We start from the raw sequence: 21,535 nt of genomic DNA, 5'->3' as shown, positions 1-21,535 counted from the left end.
CTGTGCACTTTGGAATTGTCAGTTTACTCTCCCCTCAGAAGTTAGGAGAGATGATTTATATTTCACATTTAGAGCTAGCAACGTACTCTGAACTCCTTTTCTTTCTTCCTTTGGAATTTAGGCTCTAGATTGATTTCGATGACTGCAGAGAGATGAAGGTAAAAGGCATTCTGTCCTCTTCAGCTCCTAATTGGGCAGGCAAAACACAGGGAGTTGGGTTTGCTGACAAGGCTAAGCATTTTGGGCGTTGAATACCTGTTATGTGCCTAGGGCATTAAAGTGATAAGAAAATCTCTTAAGGTCTGCCAGTGATTTTGAAACTTTAACATCTCAGTTTTCCTGATGCCAGATGGGGGACAGGGAGTGGGAGAACTGGGTACAAGGGTGTTGTTGGAGGAGAGATAGGGACATCCTGAGGGAGGGTTGTCAAATGTTGGCCTAGGCACAGTGATTGGGTGACTGGGAGGTGAGTGATCAGCCTTCTGCGCCTGGAAAATAGGGCATGGCTGGGCTTGCCCTGTCCAGCCTCATTTTGTATGAGGATCAATATACTGTCTCCATATTTGACTATTCTGGAGATTTTGTACAAGTGGAATTACACAATAAAAAAATAAACAATTTTTTAAAAAAGAGGATACAGAGATGTGTGTTTGAAGCCACTAGTGCTCCCTGCAGATAGCCTTGGGATCTGGCCTCAAGTGAAGGAGAGCTGGACGTACTCTTGTGCACAGCTTCCAAAGCATGCTCCCCAAGCCCCACTTTAATTTTAATGGCTCCCCTTATTAACTCTGCAGCTCAGGTAAATAAAAATTCCTATAAAACATATTCTTGACTCTTGACTACATTCCCATGTAAAAAGTACTTCTCACTGCAGGTCGTGATAAATAAATGTTTGAAAGCTGCAGGCCTCAGGTGGATCTGTAGAGGGCCTGTCTCTGTGGTACTATTCCTATCACAGCTCTTGTGTTAGTATTTACCACTCAACAGTTTTATTGTATCTTAGTACATTATAGGATGTTTATGAAATATTATTTATTCTATTACCAAAAAAGTATTAAGATGCAGGTTCAGGCTTCCAGCATATTCCTGGAGGATTGGGGAAACCAGGCCTGTACAAACCATACCAGATGCCATGTGACCACCATCATCATCTTCCTTCCAGCTGATGCTAACTGATCAGCACTGTCCTCTCCCCACAAACCTCCAGCCTGTCCTGTTTTATTCCTCCTTTGCCTTTGCCTGTTCTCTCTGCCTAGGATACCCTCCCCATCCTCATGTGCCTTTAACCCTCCTATTCACTCTTCAAAACCCCATTATGTGTCCTCTCTGTGAAGCTTTCAAACAGCTCTTCTATATAAGAAATTCCCAGTTTCTGTACCTGTATATTTAGGAATTATTGCATATATTACACTCTATTAAAATGATTCACCTAGTTAAAATCCCAGATCATGAGCCTCTACCACCCCCCCACCTGCCCCCACCCTCTTCCAGAGCTGCCTCTGGTGCTAGCTTAGTTATCCCTGTATCCGCAGGGCTAATCAGAGGGCCTGAATCAGAATAAGAGCTTAATAAGGGTGTCTGCAATAAACCTAGTTAAACTTGGTTTAACTGGTCCTATGTCCAGTGGTTCCATTATTTATGGATTTTAACTTACAAATTTTTCCAGAACTAGGTGCTGGAAGAAAATGCAACCCGCTGCTGACCATCAAGGAAAGCAATAGGGGAAGTTTCAGGGTTCACAGGCATTTGAGACAGCCTCTCAGAATCTAACCTGTTTGTAGAGGAAACTCCTCTGCAGATCCACCCAGGGCCACCAGCTTTTAAACATTTTCCATCATGACCTGCAGTGAGAAGTCCTTTTCACATTAAGACACACTAGGCCGGGCGCGGTGGCTCACGCCTGTAATCCCTGCACTTTGGGAGGCCGAGAACGGCGATCACGAGGTCAGGAGATAGAGACCATCCTGGCTAACGCAGTGAAACCCTGTCTCTACTAAAAATACAAAAAATTAGCCAGGCTGGTGGCGGGCACCTGTAGTCCCAGCTACTAGGGAGGCTGAGGCAGGAGAATGGTGTGAACCCGGGAGGTGGAGCTTGCAGTGAGCCCAGATTGTGCCACTGCTCTCCAGCCTGGGCGACAGAGCAAGACTCCAGCTAAAAAAAAAAAAAAGACACGCTGAACACCTACATCAGAGACTAGAGACATGAAACAATATCCTTGCTATGGGTATTGCTCCCATTTTCTCTTTTTTTAAAAAAAATTCTTGCTGGTCACCACCCATTTAATTGATTTTGTGACTCTTTAATCTCACTGATTGCATTCCACAGTCTGATGAACACTGCTCTAGGCCTTCAGCTTACGTAACCAGAGAAATCTTCTCAGAGGAGAAGCCATTGGCCCTGAAGGCCAGCTCAGAGGAGCGGGCAGGAGGCGGTGTGCAGCGGGGGCTGGGATGAGAAGGTGCCAGGATGGCATGGGGCACACACTAACTGCTTCCCTCTCGTTGCAGCCGAGCCCCTGCCACTGATGGACCTGTGCCGGAGATCCGTCCGCTCGGCCCTGGGCCGCCAGCGCCTGCAGGACATCAGCTCCCTGCCCCTGCCTCAGTCTCTCAAAAACTATCTGCAGTACCAGTGAGCCGAGCCTGATGGGCAGCACACACACAGACACAGACACACATCGCAGGGCCCGGCCCGCCTGTCATTCACAGTCCCATGGCACATAGGGGAAAGGATCTACCCTTCTCCTGGCTCCCCAGGACACTCAGTTCTTTCAAAGACCAGAATGTAGTACCAGCTTTGGAAACGAAAGGTCTCTTGCCAACAGTATCTACTGCCCTCGCGGCAGCCCTCCCAAGAGCCCTCCTTCGGAGCCACAGAGAGCCTGGAGTCTGCACCTCCTGGAAATCCTGCCACCAACCAGAACACAGCAGCCACCATATTGATCAGAGAACCTGTTTCCTTATTCAAGAGAATGAATAAAACATTTAGGCAGGAGACTTTCTATTGTGTGCCCCATTGCAGACAGGGCCAGGGAGAAGTTAGCCAGTGCAGGGAGAAAATTGCCTCTGAATAATGAATGATGAAAGCAGCCTGATGCCGTGCCCCTCCTGGCCCACACCCCTTGCCAGGGCAGCAGGATTGTCACACCGTTTTAGGACTTTGTGCCACTTTGAGAGACTGTTTCCAGGAGGCCCAACCGCAGACCTGGCAAGTGGACAGTGCAGTGTGGAGACACCTTCCGGCTTACCTCTTTGAACGTTGTTTACCTACCCCTTTCCACGTGCCCCCCTTCCCAGCCACTGACTCACAGTTTTCTGGATGCCCAGACACCTCTGTTCAGGGAAGATGAGTCTGACTGGTTTGCCCCAGGGAAGAGTGTATCCTTACCATTATTTTAAGTAGCATTTGCATTTTAAAAGAGGAATGTGGAGAGGACAGTACTTAGTCCAAAGGTGCTAACGGGGGAACTGGGGGCATTGTGACACCCAAGTCTGATGTGTCCTGGGTTGGGAGGCCTTCCTGGAGTGTCAGGGTCTCTGGGCAACGTCCATTCAGGGTGTGGCATGGCTGTCACAAAGCTTTATTTGAGCAAATTATTTTTTCACTTGAGGAGACTTCTGCGAGTTTGTTTCCTGTTTCAAATGTGTGTGTGATGTGCTCTTTATTTATCAGCTTGAGGTCTGTGGGGGCAGCCTTGTGACTGGAAGGGTGGATATGGGAGACACATTCTCTACCTGCTCCGATCCTGGTCCTCTCGCAGGAATGCTGCTGCTCCCTCCACCACCACTGCTGCCACCACCTCTTATATGTTTCAGACACTCTCTGCCCAGACTCATTTTTAACTGGAAATCATCACAGCAGTGGGATATCAGAGCCCCAGACAGCACTGCCTCTCCCTGCCCGCCCCACTGTCCCCACCTTAATGTGAATTTGACTGATGAATGAGGAGCGTTTCTAATAAAGTTTGTCATTCAGTCCTTCAGCTGCGTATTACATGTTATTTGGGGAGGGACCCAGAGAGCTTCTTCCATCAACCTGCCTGGTCCGTCCTCAGACCGATAGAAGCCAGGCACGTGAATCCCTCTTTAGACATTTCTTGTCTCGTCTGATTTGTGGTCCTTGCTTGAGCCCAAACTCTATCTATTTTGCAAAGGCCTACCCTGGACAAGAGAATGTGCCTGTGTCCTGGGTCCATGCAAAGCTGACCTTAATGGTGGAAAAACAACTCAGCTGCCTGTTGCCAGAGCCAAGGGGTAGCCCTGCAAAGGGGCTTAGGGTCAGGCAGGGCAAACCCTATGGAACACCAGTTTCCAAGTGGATTGGAGCTGGGGCTGGATGTGACTGTAGCGAGTGCATGTTGTCACCAAGGAGCAGTGCAAATTGCTGAAGGGTGAGTGTGAAGTAAGGCCAGGCTCAGAGCTGGTAGCAGTTCAGGAGTTAAGAGTCAGGATAGGGTCTGGTTAAGGACTGGAATAGCATTCACTCAGCAGTACCAGCCAACAGCATGCACTATGCCAATTTCCAGGGACCCAGTGCCCAGGTTCATATATCTCATTCCCAGAGATGTGTAGTACAGCATAAAGAAGTGAGAAGGAGCTCATGAAGAGGGATGGATGGGAATAGAATATGAAGGGAAGGCTTCCTGGAGGAAGAGGCACTCTCCAGACTTGTTATTTTAAGGGCAGACAACCTTCCTGAGGACCACCAAGAGACCAAACTTGCAGCGTCTTCCCCCAGGGGTAATGTTTCCAGCTCTGACCTCAGGGCTGGGCTCTGCATCAGGCAGCTTTCAGTCATTTTGTTTGCCAGAGGCAGCTTCCTGTGGCCATGGCATGGAGGCTTTGAGGCTTTGTGTGTGGGAAGCCTGGGTTTGAGTCCCAGCTTCATCGTTTATGTGCTATGACCTTGGGGAAGTCACTTCCTTCTGTGCACACTGTGCTGGCTGAGCCAGGTAGCCAGTAACTGGGGACTCTTCCTCTCTCAGCTCATGGAGTCCCCATCTCAGCACCAGCTTTCCAGCTTGGATGCATCTGTCTTATCTCGGCTTCCAAGCCTCACTTACATGGTTTCCCTCACCCGAACAATGTCCTCCCCATCTTTACCCTCTCCAGGATCTGGCTTAGAGTGGCTTCCTCGAGGAAGCCCTGTTTAACCACTCCCCCCATCTCTGCTTCTGAGAATTCAGCTCTTCATGTCCTGGCCTGAGGATGCTACTCCTGGGGCCCAGGACCCTCCTGAGCACTGGGACTTGAGCTCCTCTGCCCTGTGGTCTCACCTGCCCAGGGAACTATGGACCTTTGACGGGCAGGGCCTCTGCCTGCTCCTTCCCACACAGCCCAGACCAGACACATGGGCTCAGCGAAGATGGAGGGGTGGGTGGAGGTGCCCCTGCAGCTGGGATAACCATGGGAAACTGCAAGGAGGAGCGGGGAGGGGAGCATCCTCCCAGAGCCAAGAACCTGGCCTTGAGGCCTCCCGGATCTCTTGCCCTTTCATTCCCTCATCTTTTCCCAGGTATTTATGAGGCATTTTTCACGCACTCAGCACTATTATGAGAACATGAATAAGGAAATCTGGCCCTGCCATATCAGAGCTCACATTCTAAGGGAGAGACAGGACACACAAGCAAAGAAACAGATGGTGTCAGAGGGCGGAGATGAGCAGCGGGTGGGCTAGAGCCAGGGAGCAAAAGGGACCCAGTAATTGAGGGTGATGGGGGGAGGCCCTCTGGGAAGATGCTAAGAACTGAAGAAATGAGAGGGAGCCAAATACCTGAAAGGGCGTGGATCTCCAGGTCATGGGGGGACTTCTGGCTCTCCCAACCTTCTCGGAGTGGGAACTCCCGAGCCCCAGTGAGTTGAGCTGAGGAAAGGGAGCCCCTGTGCTGCCACTCCTGCCCAAGCTGCAACTCAGCGTCCCTGTGTGTGTGAGCCCCACACACCTCCAGGCTTGCCTATGCAATTGTGCTTCCTGCAGGCATGCAAGTGCACCCACACACAGACACACACACGACCAAGGGCGTCTCCCCAGCAGACATCCTGGGAGCTCTTGACCACCCCCAAAACACAAGAAAATTGGTCCACTCTTTCCTATAGTTCTGGGTGCTTGGATCTCATTCCAGCCTACAGATTTGTTTTGTTATCATCCTTTGTGTGTGTGTGTGTGTGTGTGTTTGTTTTAATAAAATTGAGCCTAACAAAGAAAAATCAAGTAATTTAATAGAAAAATCCAGATTTCAGACTTCCCTTGAAAAATGGGGAGAGGTGTTAAAGCCAGGCCCACATTCCTTCATGGTGAGGTTGGCCAAAGCTGAGTAGTGGCAGCCCCTTGAGAAGAGGCCTCTGCTCTGTGGTCCAGCCCTACGTCCAACCCTCCCACAACACAGCATTGGGCCTCTCACTGCCGCCACCCTCAAGGGCGTTCACTCCCTGCCTCTGGGCTAAGGCTTCTGAGTTTGCTTCTCTGGACTATTGGTATAAGACACATAAGTGGGTAATAAGTACCCACATGTAAGCGTGCACACACATACACACACGCGTGCACACACACACACACACACCCGACAGAGGGAGGGCTCAGGAGGGGAGAGTCTGCTAGCTCTGCATTTGACTTTGAAGTCTCTCCAGCCTCAGCCACAAATATTCAAGGAGCTCACAGACACCCAGAATCTTTACTCAGACACCAGAGAAACCCAGGTGTTCCTGGCTAGATGGTGAACTCCTAGAGGACAAGGACAAGAATTCTCAGGGCCTATTTGTAATGAGCTGGGTGACATGATTAGACAGCCTGGCTGCACATTAGAATCCCTTGAGGAACTTTGTAAAAAGTCCCAGTGTACAGGCCCTTCTTCAGTCCAATTAAATCAGGACCTCTGGGGGTAGGGCCGGGCCATGGGCAGTTTTTAAAGCTCCCTAGATGGTTCTAATGCTCAACTAGGGCTGAGAACCACTGGATAAGGTGCTTAATTAAGTCTTCTCCCTGATGAGGTGGTTGACGTTTGTGAGAATGCACATCCTAGACCAGAAAATGCTGGCCCAGGCTCCCTGCATTCCCACAGCCGACGGGATACTGAGTGGCGGGAGTCCCCAGTGTGGCCAGGTCCAAAGGCAGGGAGTCCCTCCCAGCGCTTCTTCCCACTTTCCAGTGATGCCGAGCTGGTTGCTCCTGAGCATGGGGGAGAAAGGACCAGCCACACCTGCCCTGATGCTGCACAATTCTTGACAAATTGACTGCAGCCCCACTCGCTCCCTGACCTGTGAGGCCCATGCTGTGGGGCAATCTTCCCAGACAGCATTGTCCTGAGCAATCAGAATAACCTTAGAATCAGAAGCGAAGAGCAGACTGAGAATGGCTTGGTCTTCAATGTACTATTTTGAATAGAAAAATTTGAGCTTATGAGAATTTGAGATAGTGAGTGGTTTGGTTCCTAGCATTTCCAAACCTTGCTTTCTTAAGGCCAGGTAACACATTTGGCCAATAATAAATAATAAATTATAATTATAAATTATATGCTTATCATTATAATTATAATTTATATTCATATTTGTATTTAAAAATTATATAGTTATAATTATAAAATTATGCCCTTCACACACACACTTCTAGGTTTTAGAGTAAAACGAGCCAAGAACAAGCCAAGCCTGGCTTGATGGCCGTGTTAGTGTCCCCAGCTGCTCTGCCTCTTCAATAACCAGGGCTCTTTCCCCGGGAGGAGGCCTGGTACTGGGTGAGTGCAGCCCAGTTAGCCCATGGAGGAGGATCAGGGTAGGTCATTTCCCTTCTTCCAACCAGCCCCAGGGGCCTCAGTAACACTGTTCCTATGCCTGGGGATTTCCATCCAAGGGAGATAATATGTTGATGATTTGCTGCACAGTGATGGCATTTTAAAAAAAAAGAGTTGCCTGTCACTTGCCTGATTCAACAAATGGCTCTGTACCAAGCTCTGTACAAGCTCAAGAACACTCCTGCTGCCCAAGACCACCCCTACACCTCAGGGAGACCAATAGGCAAACAGGTGTCAACTGCCTGCTGACAGGATGGGCAGCAGGCCAGTGGAGAGAAGGCACAACAGAAGCAAGTGCTGGAGTGTAGACAGCCTAGAGTGTGGTGGGGAATGTTGAGGAATCCCAGACAACAGAGGAGAAGCTACATGGGGTGGCTGGTGGGGGGCACACACTGATGAAGGGTGGGGCCTTGCAAGTCACACTCAGGAATAAAGGTTTGGCATTTGTCTTAGTAAGTTCTTATTGCTATGACAAAGTACCACAAACTGCATAGCTTGTAAACAGCAGGAATGTAAATATTCCTCACAGTTTTAGAGGCTGGAAGTCCAAGATCAGGGTGCCAGCACGGTCAGTTTCTGGCGAGGGCCCTCTTCCGGGTTGCTGACTGCTGACTTCTCATTGTGTCTTCACATGGTAGAGAGCAAGAGAGCTCCCTATGGCCTCTTTTATAAGGGCACTAATCCTATTCATAAGGCTCCACTCTCGCAACCTAATTAGGTCCCACCTCCTAGTACCATTATGTTGAGGGTTAGGATTTCAACATATGAATTTTGGAGGGACACAAATAGTCAGCCCATAACAGTATGGGTCAACGTTCTAGGAGGAAACAGCTAGCACGCTGAAATAGTAGACTGAAGAGAGTTCAATAAGAAAGGGACTATTTACAGAGTTATGGGCAGAGTTTAGGGAAACCAGCAGCTAAGGGTGAGGAACCCTGGGCTGGCAACACTGGGAGGGAAAACCATTAGCATCCCTAGGCTCAAAGGGCCAAGAAAAGGGAGCAGTAACTGGGAAAAGAAAAAACCATAGCTGTAAGAGAGAGCCACCCAACAGGAGATACAAGGTTAGATGGAGGAACACAGCCACAGCCACTGCCAACCAAAGCCTGGCAAGGAGGAAGCAGGGCATAAATATTCTCACTTGTCCTTGCTCTTCCTCTCATCTCCTGTCTGTGCCTCCCACTAGCTGAAACTCAGGAGCACAGCAGACAAGGGAACCTGATTGGTGTCATCCACAGAGGTCAGCTTTCTACACACAGAGCAGGGCAGAGGAGGAGGGAGAGTGGATGAGTGTCATGAGAAGAATGTATGCAACAGACTTTATCTATAGGATAAACAAACAAAATTGCAAAAATGCAAAACTTGAGTGCATAAATAGATAAAAGCTAATTTGTTTCAAATGTGGGTGGGGGACTTTTGAACCCCACTTCCGTACCTCTCCTATCTGAACATCAGATGCTAAACACCTGAAGCATCTCCAAAGAGCCTTAGGTTATCATCAAAATTACATTCTTCCCAAATGTGTGACACAAAGAGGCAGGTCCAGAGCCTAGAACTAGATTTTGTAAATGCTGTTGCAAGAGCAACAGAGGATCTGAAGTGGGAATGATGAGGTCCAGTTTGTGTTTTTGTACAGCCTTCCTGCAGGGTCTTTGGATGGGGGCTTAGCCAGTCAGCAGGAGTAGAGGTGGTTAGTGGGCATGGTGGCTCTTGCCTGTAATCTCGGCACTTTGCAAGGCCAAGGCAGGCAGATCACTTGAAGTCAGGAGTTCAAGACCAGCCTGGCCAACATGGAGAAACCCTGTCTCTACTAAAAATACAAAAATTAGCTGGGTGTGGTGGCCCACACCTGTAGCCTCAGCTACTTGGGAGGGTGAGTCAGGAGAATTGCTTGAACCTGGGAGTCAGAGGTTGCAGTGAGCCAAGATTGTGCCATTGCACTCCAGCCAGGGTGATGGAGCAAGACTCCATCGAAAAAAAAAAAAAAACAAGAGTACAGGTGGGGAAATTGAGGGAAAGGCTGTTGGTTCTAGGGAGAGAAAGAGGGCCTGAATGAAGGCCATGGGAGTAGGGGCTGGGACAGAGAGCTGGTGCAAACAGGCCAAGTCTACAGAGATTAGTGACTTGGTGCACGCAGAACTTCGGCAAGAAAAGAAGTGAGGACACTCGCAATCCATTCATTCACTTGTTCTCAATACATTTATTCGGGGCCTGCTATGTGTGAGGCACTGCTGTTGATGCAGAGGACACTACAATGAAGAAAACAAATATAAAATCTGCACCCTTGGAGAGCTTATACTCTAGTAGGAAAGGTACATAGACAGGTAACCTGGTAAATGTAAAGTATCTCACATGCATGCTAAGCCAGGAAGAGGAGTAGAGAGAGCAGATGGCTGCGTTGCCACAGTGGTGTGCTTGTAAATGTTTAACAACCATCTCTCTGGGGATAAGTAAAAAGCCCTGATTTGTAGTGTTTGCTGTTTTCCATAATGTAAATACTCCCACCACAGCCAATTTTAAGCTCCAATGTGATGCCACTGAATGCAGATTGGGAAAAGTTGATCAGTAGCCAACCATCATAGAGTGTTTCCAATCATACAGATACGGTAGATGTAAATGATCTGAGTAGCAAAGATAATAATGAAATGTAGTAAAATAATTAAAAAGTGATGAGCTTTAAGTATTTATTTGTTTTTAATGTAATTTATTTCATTGTACACTTACATAATTTAATTTTTAATAATGACTGTAATAAATAGCCAGTTTGAAAGATTTCCAAAGTTTTAACCATCAGTTTTTGCAAGCCAGTATGAGCTGGCTCCAGGATGCTACTATGTTGCTGAAATTGGGATTATCCCATATTAATTCTGACCTTGTCTGGGTACTCTACCAAGTTTCAGCACATTTCACTTGGCCTAACATTACAGTGGTCCCTTTTCTGACATGCCCCTTGATGAGTGATGAAGATAAGCTGGCTTAGAGTAGATGGGAGTGAGGGAAACCAAGTCTCAATGAAGCTTTCACAGCAATGACCTACACAGAGTCTGACCCATGTATGAGAGTTTATACCTCTAACTATTCCTGGGCACCCAGCATGCACACAACATTACCAGAGACACTAGTTCAAAACAGAGATGCAAAGATCTTAAAATGTTAGCAAATCAAACTTAGGAGTATATATATATATATATATATATATATATATATATGTTCATCATGACCAAAGTGAATTTATTTTATGAGTATAAGTTTGGCTTAACAATCAAAAAGTGATATAATCATATTGTCCAAATTTTAAAAATTAAAAAATTTAAAAAATTACCATCTCAATAGAGGTAGAAAAATTATTTGCTAAAATTCAATACCTTGTTTATGATTCTGGAAAAAACTTACATAAAACTAGGAAGAGATACACTTACTTAAACTAGTAAAGGATATCTATGAAATACCTACAGCTAATATCATATTTAATGAAAAATTATTGAATGCTTCCTTTTGAGATGAGTAGTAAGAAAAGTTGCCCTTTATTACCACTTCTACACAATATTGTATTGGAAACCCTAGGCAGTTTAATAAGCCAAAAATAAGAAATTAGAAGGTATAAAAATCAGAAGGAAAGAAACAAAACCACCATCATTTGCAAATGACATCATTGTATACACAGGAAAAAATATAGGAAACTATGAGAATTCATAAGGGAATTTAGAAAATATGAATACAAGGTTAATATTTTAGAAGTTGTATTTCTACATATTAACAACAAACAATTAGAAAACGAAATGTAAAACAATGCCATTTATAGTAACAAAAATAGAAAAATCTAATGAAAAATGTGCAAGACCTCTACACTGAAAATTACAAAACATTGGCAAACGACATGGAAGAACTAAAGAAATAGAGGGCTCTACCGTTTCAATTGGATAATTCTATATTGTTAAAAATGTCAGTTCTACCCAAAGTAATCTGTAGAGTCAATGCAATAACAATACAAATTTTCTGAGCTTTTTTTGTGGAATTGACAAGTTGATTCTAAATTCATTTAGAAATGCAAAGGACCTAAAATAGCTGTAACGATATTAGAAAAGGAAAACAATGTCAGGCCAAGATGGCCAACTAGAAGCAGCTAGTATGTGTGGCGCTCATGGAGAGGAACAGAAGGCGTGAGTAAATACAACACCTTCAGTTGAAACATCCTGATACTTGCATTGGGACTAATCAAGGAAACAACTTGACCTATGGAGAATGAACAAAAGCAAGACAGGACAGTGGCCCACCCAGGAGCAACACAGAACCAGGGAGACCTTCCCTTGCCCAGGGAAGTGGTAAGTGAATGTGAAACCCCAGGAAACCACACTTCTCCCGTGGATCTTTGCAACCCTCAGGTCAGGAGATCTCCTTGTGAACCCACTCCACCGGGGCCTTCAGTCTGACAGACAGAGCTATGTGGACTCTTGGCAGAGCAGCTGTTCAGGCATGTATGGAGAGCCTGGAGCCTTAGATACTTGGGCTTTCCAGCAAAAGTAGCTGCAGGTCCAACAAAATGGGAGATTAGACTCCCATGCATGCCCCTAGGAAAAAGGCTGAATCCAGGGGGCTGAGCAGTGACAACCTGCAGGCTCCACTTCCACGGCACTTCACAAGATAAGACCCACTGACTTGGAATTCCAGCCAGCCACCAGTAGTGGCCTTGCACCTCCATAAGAAGGAGCTCTTAGCGGGAGGGGTTGAACACCATCTTTGCTGTTTGGGCACTTTAGCCATTCCAGGCTTCAGGCTTTGGAGAGTCTGAGCCAACGGGGGGCAGAAGGGATCCCCCACAGCACAGTTGCTCTACCAAAACATGGCCAGACTGCTGCTTTAAGCGGATACCCGATCCTGTTCCTCCTCACTGGGTGGGGCCTCCCAACGAGCGTCCAGCCACCCCTGCCCATGTTCACCATCTAACAGAGATTTGAATTCTCCTCGGACAGTGCTCCCAGAGGAATGGGTGGGCCACCATCTTTCTCGTTTAGGCCACTTAGCCAATCCAGCCTTCAGGCTTTGGAGATTGAGCAACTGGGGGCAGAAGGGATCCCCCAGCACAGCACAGCTGCTCTACCAAAATGTGGCCAGACTGCTTTTTTAAGTGAGTCTTTAATCCCATTCATCCTCACTGGGCAGGACCTGCCAACCAGGTTCTCCAGCCACCTCCTACAGGTGCCTTTGAGCTGGCAACAGGCCTGTATGTTTTTGGAATGAAGTTCCCAGAGGGTGGAACAGGCTGCCATCTTTGCTGTTTTGCAGGCTTCACTGGTGATACCTCCAGATACTGGAAAATGTGAGGTGACTGGAGTGACCCTACAGAAAAGCAGCCAGACTGTTACATGGGTGCCCATTCCCATATCTCCTCACCAGGCAGGTCCTCCAGGCCTGGGCCTCCAGCCACCCTACGCCAGAGCTATCGAGCCACTAGCAACTCAGCAGTTCCCTGAACAGAGCCTCCAGGGACAACTGAAAGCCTCTCTGCCACTGCCTCTGCAGTGGAACTGCCCTTGCCACCCTCTGACTAACAAAGGTGTGAAGACCCTAAGTGCTTTATCCATACTTCCAACAAGCTGCAGTCAACCTAAGGAGAGGAGGCCAGTCTGTCTCCCATGGGTTCCACACACCTCCCGCTGCTCGTCACCACACAGGAAATCCCTTGCTTGGGCCCAGCACATACCCTCCATCCTGGGCTGATTGCACTGAGCAATTGCTGACCCAAAGCTTTCTAGGGTGGAGTTCCCGGGGGCCAAGCAAATGACTCTCGGCCACAGCCACTACTAAGATCTCTTCCTCTGCTGCCTTCAAGTTGGGGGAGAAACATAAACACCAAGAGAGCCCCAGAGCTACAGTGAGCAGCCCAAGAGTGCCAAGTCATGATCTACAGTCAGGACTCAAGGCAGAGAGGAACCCAAACTTTCAGAGCATTAAGAGGGGACTTGGCTGCAATTGTGAGGAAACACAGGGGAGCCATACAACCAAGCAAGAGTCTCCCAACTGACCAATAAGCCTAAGTGCCACCTGCTGAATCACACCCCAAAGCTTCAACACCAAAAATACCTCACTAACATACCACTCTCTAAACAAGGGACAAGAAGTCAGCATCAAATAAAGACCCTGCACAAAGCCTCAACCCAGTGAAAACATTCAGAATAAAAGTCTATTGACTATGCTCAATCTACACTGCAGTCAAAGGAATACCCACATGCAGAGATGAGAAAGAACCAATGCAAGAACTCTGGTAACTCAAATGGCCAGAGTGTCATATGTCCTTCAAACAACTGTACCAGTTCTCCATCAAGAGTTCTTAGCCAGGCCAGACTGGCTGGAATGATGGAAACAGAATTCAGAATATAAATAGGAACAAAGATCTTCGAGATTCAGGAGGACAGCAAAACGCAATCCAAGGAAAATAAAAATCATGATAAAGCAATACAGGAGCTGAAGGACAAAATAGTTGGTATATAAAAGAAACTAACAGGTCCAACAGAGCTGACTAACACAATACAAGACTGTTTCTCTGAAATAAGACAGTCAGACAAAAATAAAGAAAAAAGAATAAGAAGGAATGAACAAAACCTCCGAGGAGTATGGGATTCTGTAAAGAGGCCAAATCTATGAATCATTAGCATCCCTGAAAGAGATAAGGAGAAAGCAAACAACTTGGAAAGCACATTTCAGGATATCATACATGAAAACTTCCCTAACCTTGCTAGAGAGGCCATCAGTCAAATTCAGAAAATACAGAGAACTCCTGCAAAATTCTACACAAGAAGTTCATCCCCAAGATACATAATCATCAGATTTTCCAAGGTCGAAATGAGGGAAAAATGTTAAAGGCAGCTAGGGAGAAAAGGTAGGTCACCTACAAAGGGAACCCCATCAGGCTAACAGTGGACCTCTCAGCTGAAACCCTACAAGCCAGAAGAGATTGGGGGCCGATATTCAATATTCTTAAAGAAAAACATCTTCAACCAAGAATTTTATATCCAGCCAAACTAAGTTTCCTAAGTGAAGAAGAAATAAGATCTTTTTCAGATAAGCAAACATTGAGGAAATTCATTACTGCCAGATCTGCCTTGCAAGAGATCTTGAAAGGAGCACTAAATATAGAAGGGATAGACCACTACCAGCTAATACAAAAACACACTTAAACTCAGAGACCAGTATCACTGTAAAGCAACCACACAAACAAGCCAACATAATAACCAGCTAACAACACAATGACAGGATCAAATCCACACATATCAATGGCGACCTTGAATGTAAACAGGCTAAATGCCCCAAGTAAAAGACAAAGATTTTAACTCTCCTGGGACAGTGCTCCCAGAGGAAGGGGTGGGCCACCAAGCTGAATAAAAAAAAGCAAGATCCAATGGTATGCTGTCTTTAAGAGACCCATCCCACATTTAATATCACTCATGGGCTCAAAATAAAGGGATGGAGGAAAACCTACCAAGCAAATGCAAAACAGAAAAAAAAAGAGTTGCAATCCTAAATTCAGACTATTCAACATAGTATCAGAAGTGCAAGCCAGAGCAAAGTCAAGAGAAAGAAAGAAAGGGCATCCAAATAGGAAGAGAGGAAGTTGAACTATCTCTGTTTGCAGAAGACATGATTCTATATCTAGAAAACCCCATAGTCTCAGCTCAAAAGCTTTTCCTACTGACAACTTCAGCAAAGTTGCAGGCTACAAAAATTAATGTACAAAAGTTACTAGCATTCCTATCCACCAACAACAGCCAAAACAAGAGCCAAATAAGAATGGCAATCCCATTACAATTGTCACAAAAAGAATAAAATACCTAGGAATACAGCTAACCAGGGAAGTGAAAGATCTCTACAATGAGAATTACAAAACACTGCTCAAAAAAATCAGAGAAGACACAAACATCCCATGTTCATGGATAGGAAAAATCAATATCATTAAAATGGCTATACTGCCCAAAGCAATTTACAGATTCATTGCTATTGCTATCAAACTATCAATAACATTCTTCACAAAACTAGAAAAAACTATTTTAAAATTCATATAGAACCTAAGAAGAGCCAAAACAGTGAAGGCAATCCTAAGCAAAAAGAACAAAGCTGGAGGCATCACATTACGTGACTTCAAACTATACTACAAGGCTACAGTAACCAAAACAGCATGGTGCTGGTACAAAAACAGACACATAGACCAATGGAACAGAATAGAGAGCCCAGAAATAAGGCCACACATCTATGCCCATCTGATCTTCGACTAAGGTGACAAAAAAGAGCAATGGGGAAAAGACCCCCTGTTCAATACATGGTGCTGGGACAACGGGCTAGCCATATGCAGAAGATTGAAACTGGACCCCTTTTTTACAGCATATACAAAAATAAACTGGAGATGGATTAAAGACTTAAATGTAAAACTCAAACCTATAAAAACCTGGGAAGACAACCTAGGCAATACCAGTCAGAACATAAGAATGGGCAAAGATTTCATGACAAAGACATTGAAAGCAATTACAACAAAAGCAAAAATTGACAAATGAGATTTATTTAAACTCAAGAGCTTCTGCACAGCAAAAGAAACTATCAACAGAGTAAGCCCAGGTTGGGTACTGGGCTTAATACCTAGATAATGCAATAATATGTACAGCAAACCCCTGTGACATGTGTTTACCTATGTAACCTTCACATGTACCCCCAAACCTGAAATAAAATTTTTTTTTTTTGAGACAGAGTCTCGCTCTGTCACCCAGGCTGGAGTGCAGTGCAGTGGCACGATCTCGGCTCACTGCAACCTCTGCCTCCCGGGCCTGGGTTCACACCATTCTCCTGCCTCAGCCTCCCGAGTAGCTGGGACTACAGGCACCCGCCACCACGCCTGGCTAATTTTTTGTATTTTTAGTAGAGACGAGGTTTCACTGTGTTAGCCAGGATGGTCTCAATCTCCTGACCTCGTGATCCACCTGCCTCGGCCTCCCAAAATGCTGGGATTACAGGCATGAGCCACCGTGCCCAGCCAATAAAAGTTTTAAAAGTTAAAAATCTACAGAATGGGAGAAAATATTTGCAAAACCCCTGTGACATGTGTTTACATATGTAACCTTCACATGTACCCCCAAACCTGAAATAAAAGTTTAAAAAAAGTTAAAAAAAAAAACCCTACAGAATGGGAGAAAATATTTGCAAACTATGCATCTAACAAAGTCTAATATCCAGCATCTACAAGGAACTTAAACAAATTTATAAGAAAAAATCCAAACAACCCCATTAAAAAGTGGGCAAAGGACATGAACAGACACATTTCAAAAGAAGACATACATGCAGCCGACAATCATATGAAAAAAAGCTCAGTATCACTAATCATTAGAGAAATGCAAATCAAAACCACAATAAGATACCATCTCACACCAATCAAAATGGCTGTTTAAAAAAATTAAAAAATAACACATGCTGGCAAGGTTGCAGAGAAAAGGGAACACTTATACACTGCTGGTAGGAGTGTAAATTAGTTCAACCATTAGGGGAAGCAGTGTGGGGATGCCTCGAAAAGCCAAAAGCAAAACTACCATTCGGCCCAGCAATCCCATTACTGGGTATATATCCAGAGGAATAGAAATCATTCTACCATAAAGACACATGCACACAAATGTTCATTGCAGTACTATTCACAATAATAAAGACAAGGAATCAACTTAAATGCCCATCAATGGTAGACTGGATAAAGAAAACGTGGTACATTCGCACTATAGAATACTATGCAGCCATAAAAACAAATGAGATCATGTCTTTTGTGGGAACATGGATGGAGCTGGAGGCTATTATCCTTAGCAAACTAACACAGGAACAGAAAACCAAATACCACATGTTCTCACTTAAAAGTGGAAGCTAAATGATGAGAACTTATGAACACAAAGAAGGAAACAACAGACACTGGGGTCTACTTGATGGGGGAGGGTGGGAGGAGGAAGAGAAGCAGAAAAGTTAACAATTGTGTACTGGGCTTAATGCCTGGGTAATGAAATAATATGTACAGCAAACCTGTATAACATGTGTTTACCTATGTAACCTTCACATGTACCCCCAAACCTGAAATAAAAGTTAAAAAATAATAATGAAGAAAAGAAAAACAAAATAGGAAACTTACATTACCAGATACTGAGAAAACTATGAAGATATGATCATTGTTATGGTTTGAATGTGTCCCCCAAAGTTCATGCATTAGAAACTTAATTCCCAATGCAACAATGTTGACAGATGGGGCCCGTAAGAGGTGATTAGGTCACGAGGGCAGCCCTCATGGATAGATTAATGTTACCTCGAGAATGAGTTAGTTATCATAGGAGTGGTTTCCTGATAAAAGGATGAGTTTGACCCTCTTCCCTCTCTTTTTCTGGCATGTGCTGTCTTGCCCTTCTGCCTTCTGCCATAGGAGGATGCAGCAAGAAGGCCTTCGCCAGATACAGGCCCCTTGACCTTGGACTTCCCAGTGTTCAGAACTGGAAGAAATAAATCTCTATTCTTTACAAATTACCCAGTCTCAGATATTATGTTACAGCTGCACAAAATAGACTAAGATAATAATTAAGATAGTTTGATATGGGGTAAGCATAAAAACAAATAGACCAATGAATAGAACAGAGTCCAGAAACAGACCCACACTTACATGGTCAATCGTGTTGCTGCAATTCATTGGGGGAAAGATGGTGTTTTCAACAAATGGTACTGGATCAATAGGATATCCATGTAGAAAAAAACATGAATCCTCACCCCTACCTTACACCACAGACAAAAACTAAATGGAAAGTGATTATAAACCTAATCATGAAAGGCAAAACAGCAACAACAAAAAAACTCCTAGAATAATGCATGGGAAAAAAAAACTTTGTGTTTTTGGGGTGATCAAGGCTTTCTTAAACAGAACACAGAATGCAGTAACAATTAAGAAAAAGACTAACATAGTGAACTTCATTGAAATTAATAACTCCTTTTCATTAAGAATCACATTAAGAGAGTGAAAGACAAGGCACAGTCTAAGAAAAGATAGTTGCAATATACATAACTGATAAGAGAGAGTATTCTTAACACTCCCAAATTGGAAACAATCCAAATGGCATCATTGGTAGAAAACAAAAATAAATAGTGGCATATTCATACAGTGGAATACTATACAACAATTTTCAACAAAAGAAACACACTACTGCTACACACCACATAGATGAAGCTCATGGAATTTTGAATAAAAGAAGCTACGCATAAAAGATTATATGATTCCGCTTAGGTGAATTCAAGAACAGGCAAACGTTATCTATGATTGTGGAAGTCAAAATAGTGTTACTTTGGAGGGAGAATGGCATGTTATTGATTTTGGGAATGAGCATGAGGGAGCTTGCTGGGGTCCTAGAAAGATTTCTATCTGGGTGATGATTATATGAATACATACATATGTAAAAATGCATCAAACTATGTACTTAGGATTCGTGTACTTTGTTTACGTATAGTACACCTAAGTTTTTTGTTTGTTTGTTTTTGTTTTTTTGTGACGGAGTCTCGCTCTGCCGCCCAGGCTGTAGTGCAGTGGCGCTATGTCGGCTCACTGCAAACTCCGCCTCCCGGGTTCACGCCATTCTCCTGCCTCAGCCTCCCGAGTAGCTGGGACTACAGGCACCCGCCACCACGCCCAGCTAATTTTTTGTATTTTTAGTAGATACGGGGTTTCACCGTGTTAGCCAAGATGGTCTTGATCTCTTGACCTTGTGATCCGCCTGCCTCGGCCTCCCAAAGTGCTGGGATTACAGGCGTGAGCCACCGCACCAGGCCCACCAAAGTTTCTTTTTTTTTTTTAAGGAGGAGGGAGAAGTAACATCCCCACACTTCTGTGTTTAAAAAGTTACTACCTTCTCACTAGAAATTCTTTGGACTCAATGCAGTGTTTCCCTTGGCAGTAACTGCATCTGAGCAGGGAGATGGTTCCACGGCAGAAAAAAGAAAGGGGGCTGAGAGATTTGAAGGTCTGGAAGAACAAAGAATCCTATTGTCTAGTGAAAACAACTCCCAGAGCTAACGCCCTAGAAGCACTCACAGGAGTTCAACATCTGTTCAGTGACTCCCTGTATCAAGTGACCTCCTATAAAGCAAGTGTGGGTGCTCTCAGGACCCCAACTGCACACAGGCCATAGGTTCTTTAATTGCAAATTTTCATCTAAAATGCACATTCTTTTCCTGGATAATGATTATGTTACACAACAGCCTCTGGGATTTCCACAAAGAGCTAAACAGGATATCACTGCCCACTAGCTAGAGAAAAATCAGTCTTTTTTTTTTTTTTTCTTTTGTAAACAGAGAAGATAAGCCTTTTCTTTTTCCTTTTCTTAAAAAAAAAAAAAAAAAAAAAATCTCCTGGCAGGTAAATCAATTCACTTTTCTCAATGTGTAGGCAGTCCCATATTCCTCACCAATTCCTCCAAAATTTTCAAATGAAGTTGCTAGGACTGGATTTGAATTATTAGAAATATAAAACAGAGACCAAAAAAAGTCCTTTTCTTGTAGAAATACAAACACATATCTTCAGATGAAATGGCATGATATTTGGGACTAGGGGCAAGGAGAATGGATGGGGATATAAAGATGAAACAGAATTGTCAAGGCCAGGTACGGTGGCTCACACCTATAATCCCAGCACTTTGGGAGGCCAAGGCAGGCGGATCACCTGAGGTCAGGAATTTGAGACCAGCCTAGCCTGACCAACATGGTGAAACCCTGTCTCTACTAAATATACAAAAATTAGCCAGGCGCGGTGGCGGGTGCCTGTAATCCCAGCTACTCGGGAGGCTGAAGCAGGAGAATCTCTTGAACCCAGGAGGCGGAGGTTGCAGTGAGCAGAGATGCCACTGCAATCCAGCCTGAGTGACAGAGCAAGACTCTGTCAGGAAAAAAAAAACAAACAAACAAACCAGAATTGTCAATAAATTGAAAATTGTTGAAGCTGGGTGATGAGAACATGAGAGTTTATTATACTCTTTGTTCTAATCTTGTTTGAAATTGCCCATAATAATTATAATAAAAGAATTCTCTGTGGGTGAATTGATTTGGAAGGTTGAGCATTTACATATGATCACATGAGTTAATAACCAAGGAGATTCTGACTGATTTAATCAACTTGCCATTTCTCATCAAGCTTGGAAAATGAAAATAAAATTCCCTGATTTGATACCCAAGTCCCTAATTATTTTCTGCTTTCAATTGTTCTTCACTAACTGGTGTCCAAGCTTTGAGTTTAATATCTTGTTATTTTCATTTTTGATTGCTAAAGAACATATTGGTTCTTCTGTACTCTTTTTTACCTGAATTCTTTCAGTTAAATAACAGCATAATTATACATGTTTTTAATGTGTAGCAATAGTAAATTCCTTTTTATTGCTGAGTAGTATTTCATTGGATAGATATACTACAATTTGTTTATCTGCTCACCATTGATGGGCATTTGGGTTGCTTCTGGTTTGGGGCCATTACAAATAAGGCAATTGTGAGCATTAATGTTCCGACATAGACTATCTTTTCTCTTGGGTAAATACCTAGGAGTGGAATGGCTGGATCAAATGAGAGGTATATGTTTAACTTTTTAGGAAACTGCCAAACTGCTTTCCAAAATTGTATCATTTTACATTCCCACCAACAGTGTATGAGGGTTTTACTTCCTTCACATCTTTGCCAACATTTGACATGATCAGACTTTGTAGTTTTAAGTATGAA

General features: G+C 44.4%; 1 protein-coding gene across 4 annotated transcripts in view; it reads left to right on the top strand.

The window, feature by feature from the left end:
• Nucleotides 1–3,985, top strand: part of SPSB4 (splA/ryanodine receptor domain and SOCS box containing 4) — a 91,380-nt gene extending 87,395 nt beyond the window's left edge. For 3 of the 4 annotated variants that reach the window (XM_063611307.1, XM_063611305.1, XM_055295241.2), the window contains one exon: nt 2,511–3,985. In XM_063611307.1, coding sequence (XP_063467377.1) covers nt 2,511–2,638 — 128 coding nt within the window. In that variant the 3' untranslated portion in view covers nt 2,639–3,985. The remainder of the gene's footprint in view (nt 1–2,510) is intronic. The other variant, XM_063611308.1, reaches the window with a different exon arrangement.
• Nucleotides 3,986–21,535: the final 17,550 nt, after the last annotated feature.

Source organism: Symphalangus syndactylus, chromosome 10 (genome assembly GCF_028878055.3).
Source record: "Symphalangus syndactylus isolate Jambi chromosome 10, NHGRI_mSymSyn1-v2.1_pri, whole genome shotgun sequence".
NCBI lineage: Eukaryota > Metazoa > Chordata > Mammalia > Primates > Hylobatidae > Symphalangus > Symphalangus syndactylus.
This window is presented reverse-complemented; position numbering and strand designations above follow the sequence as displayed.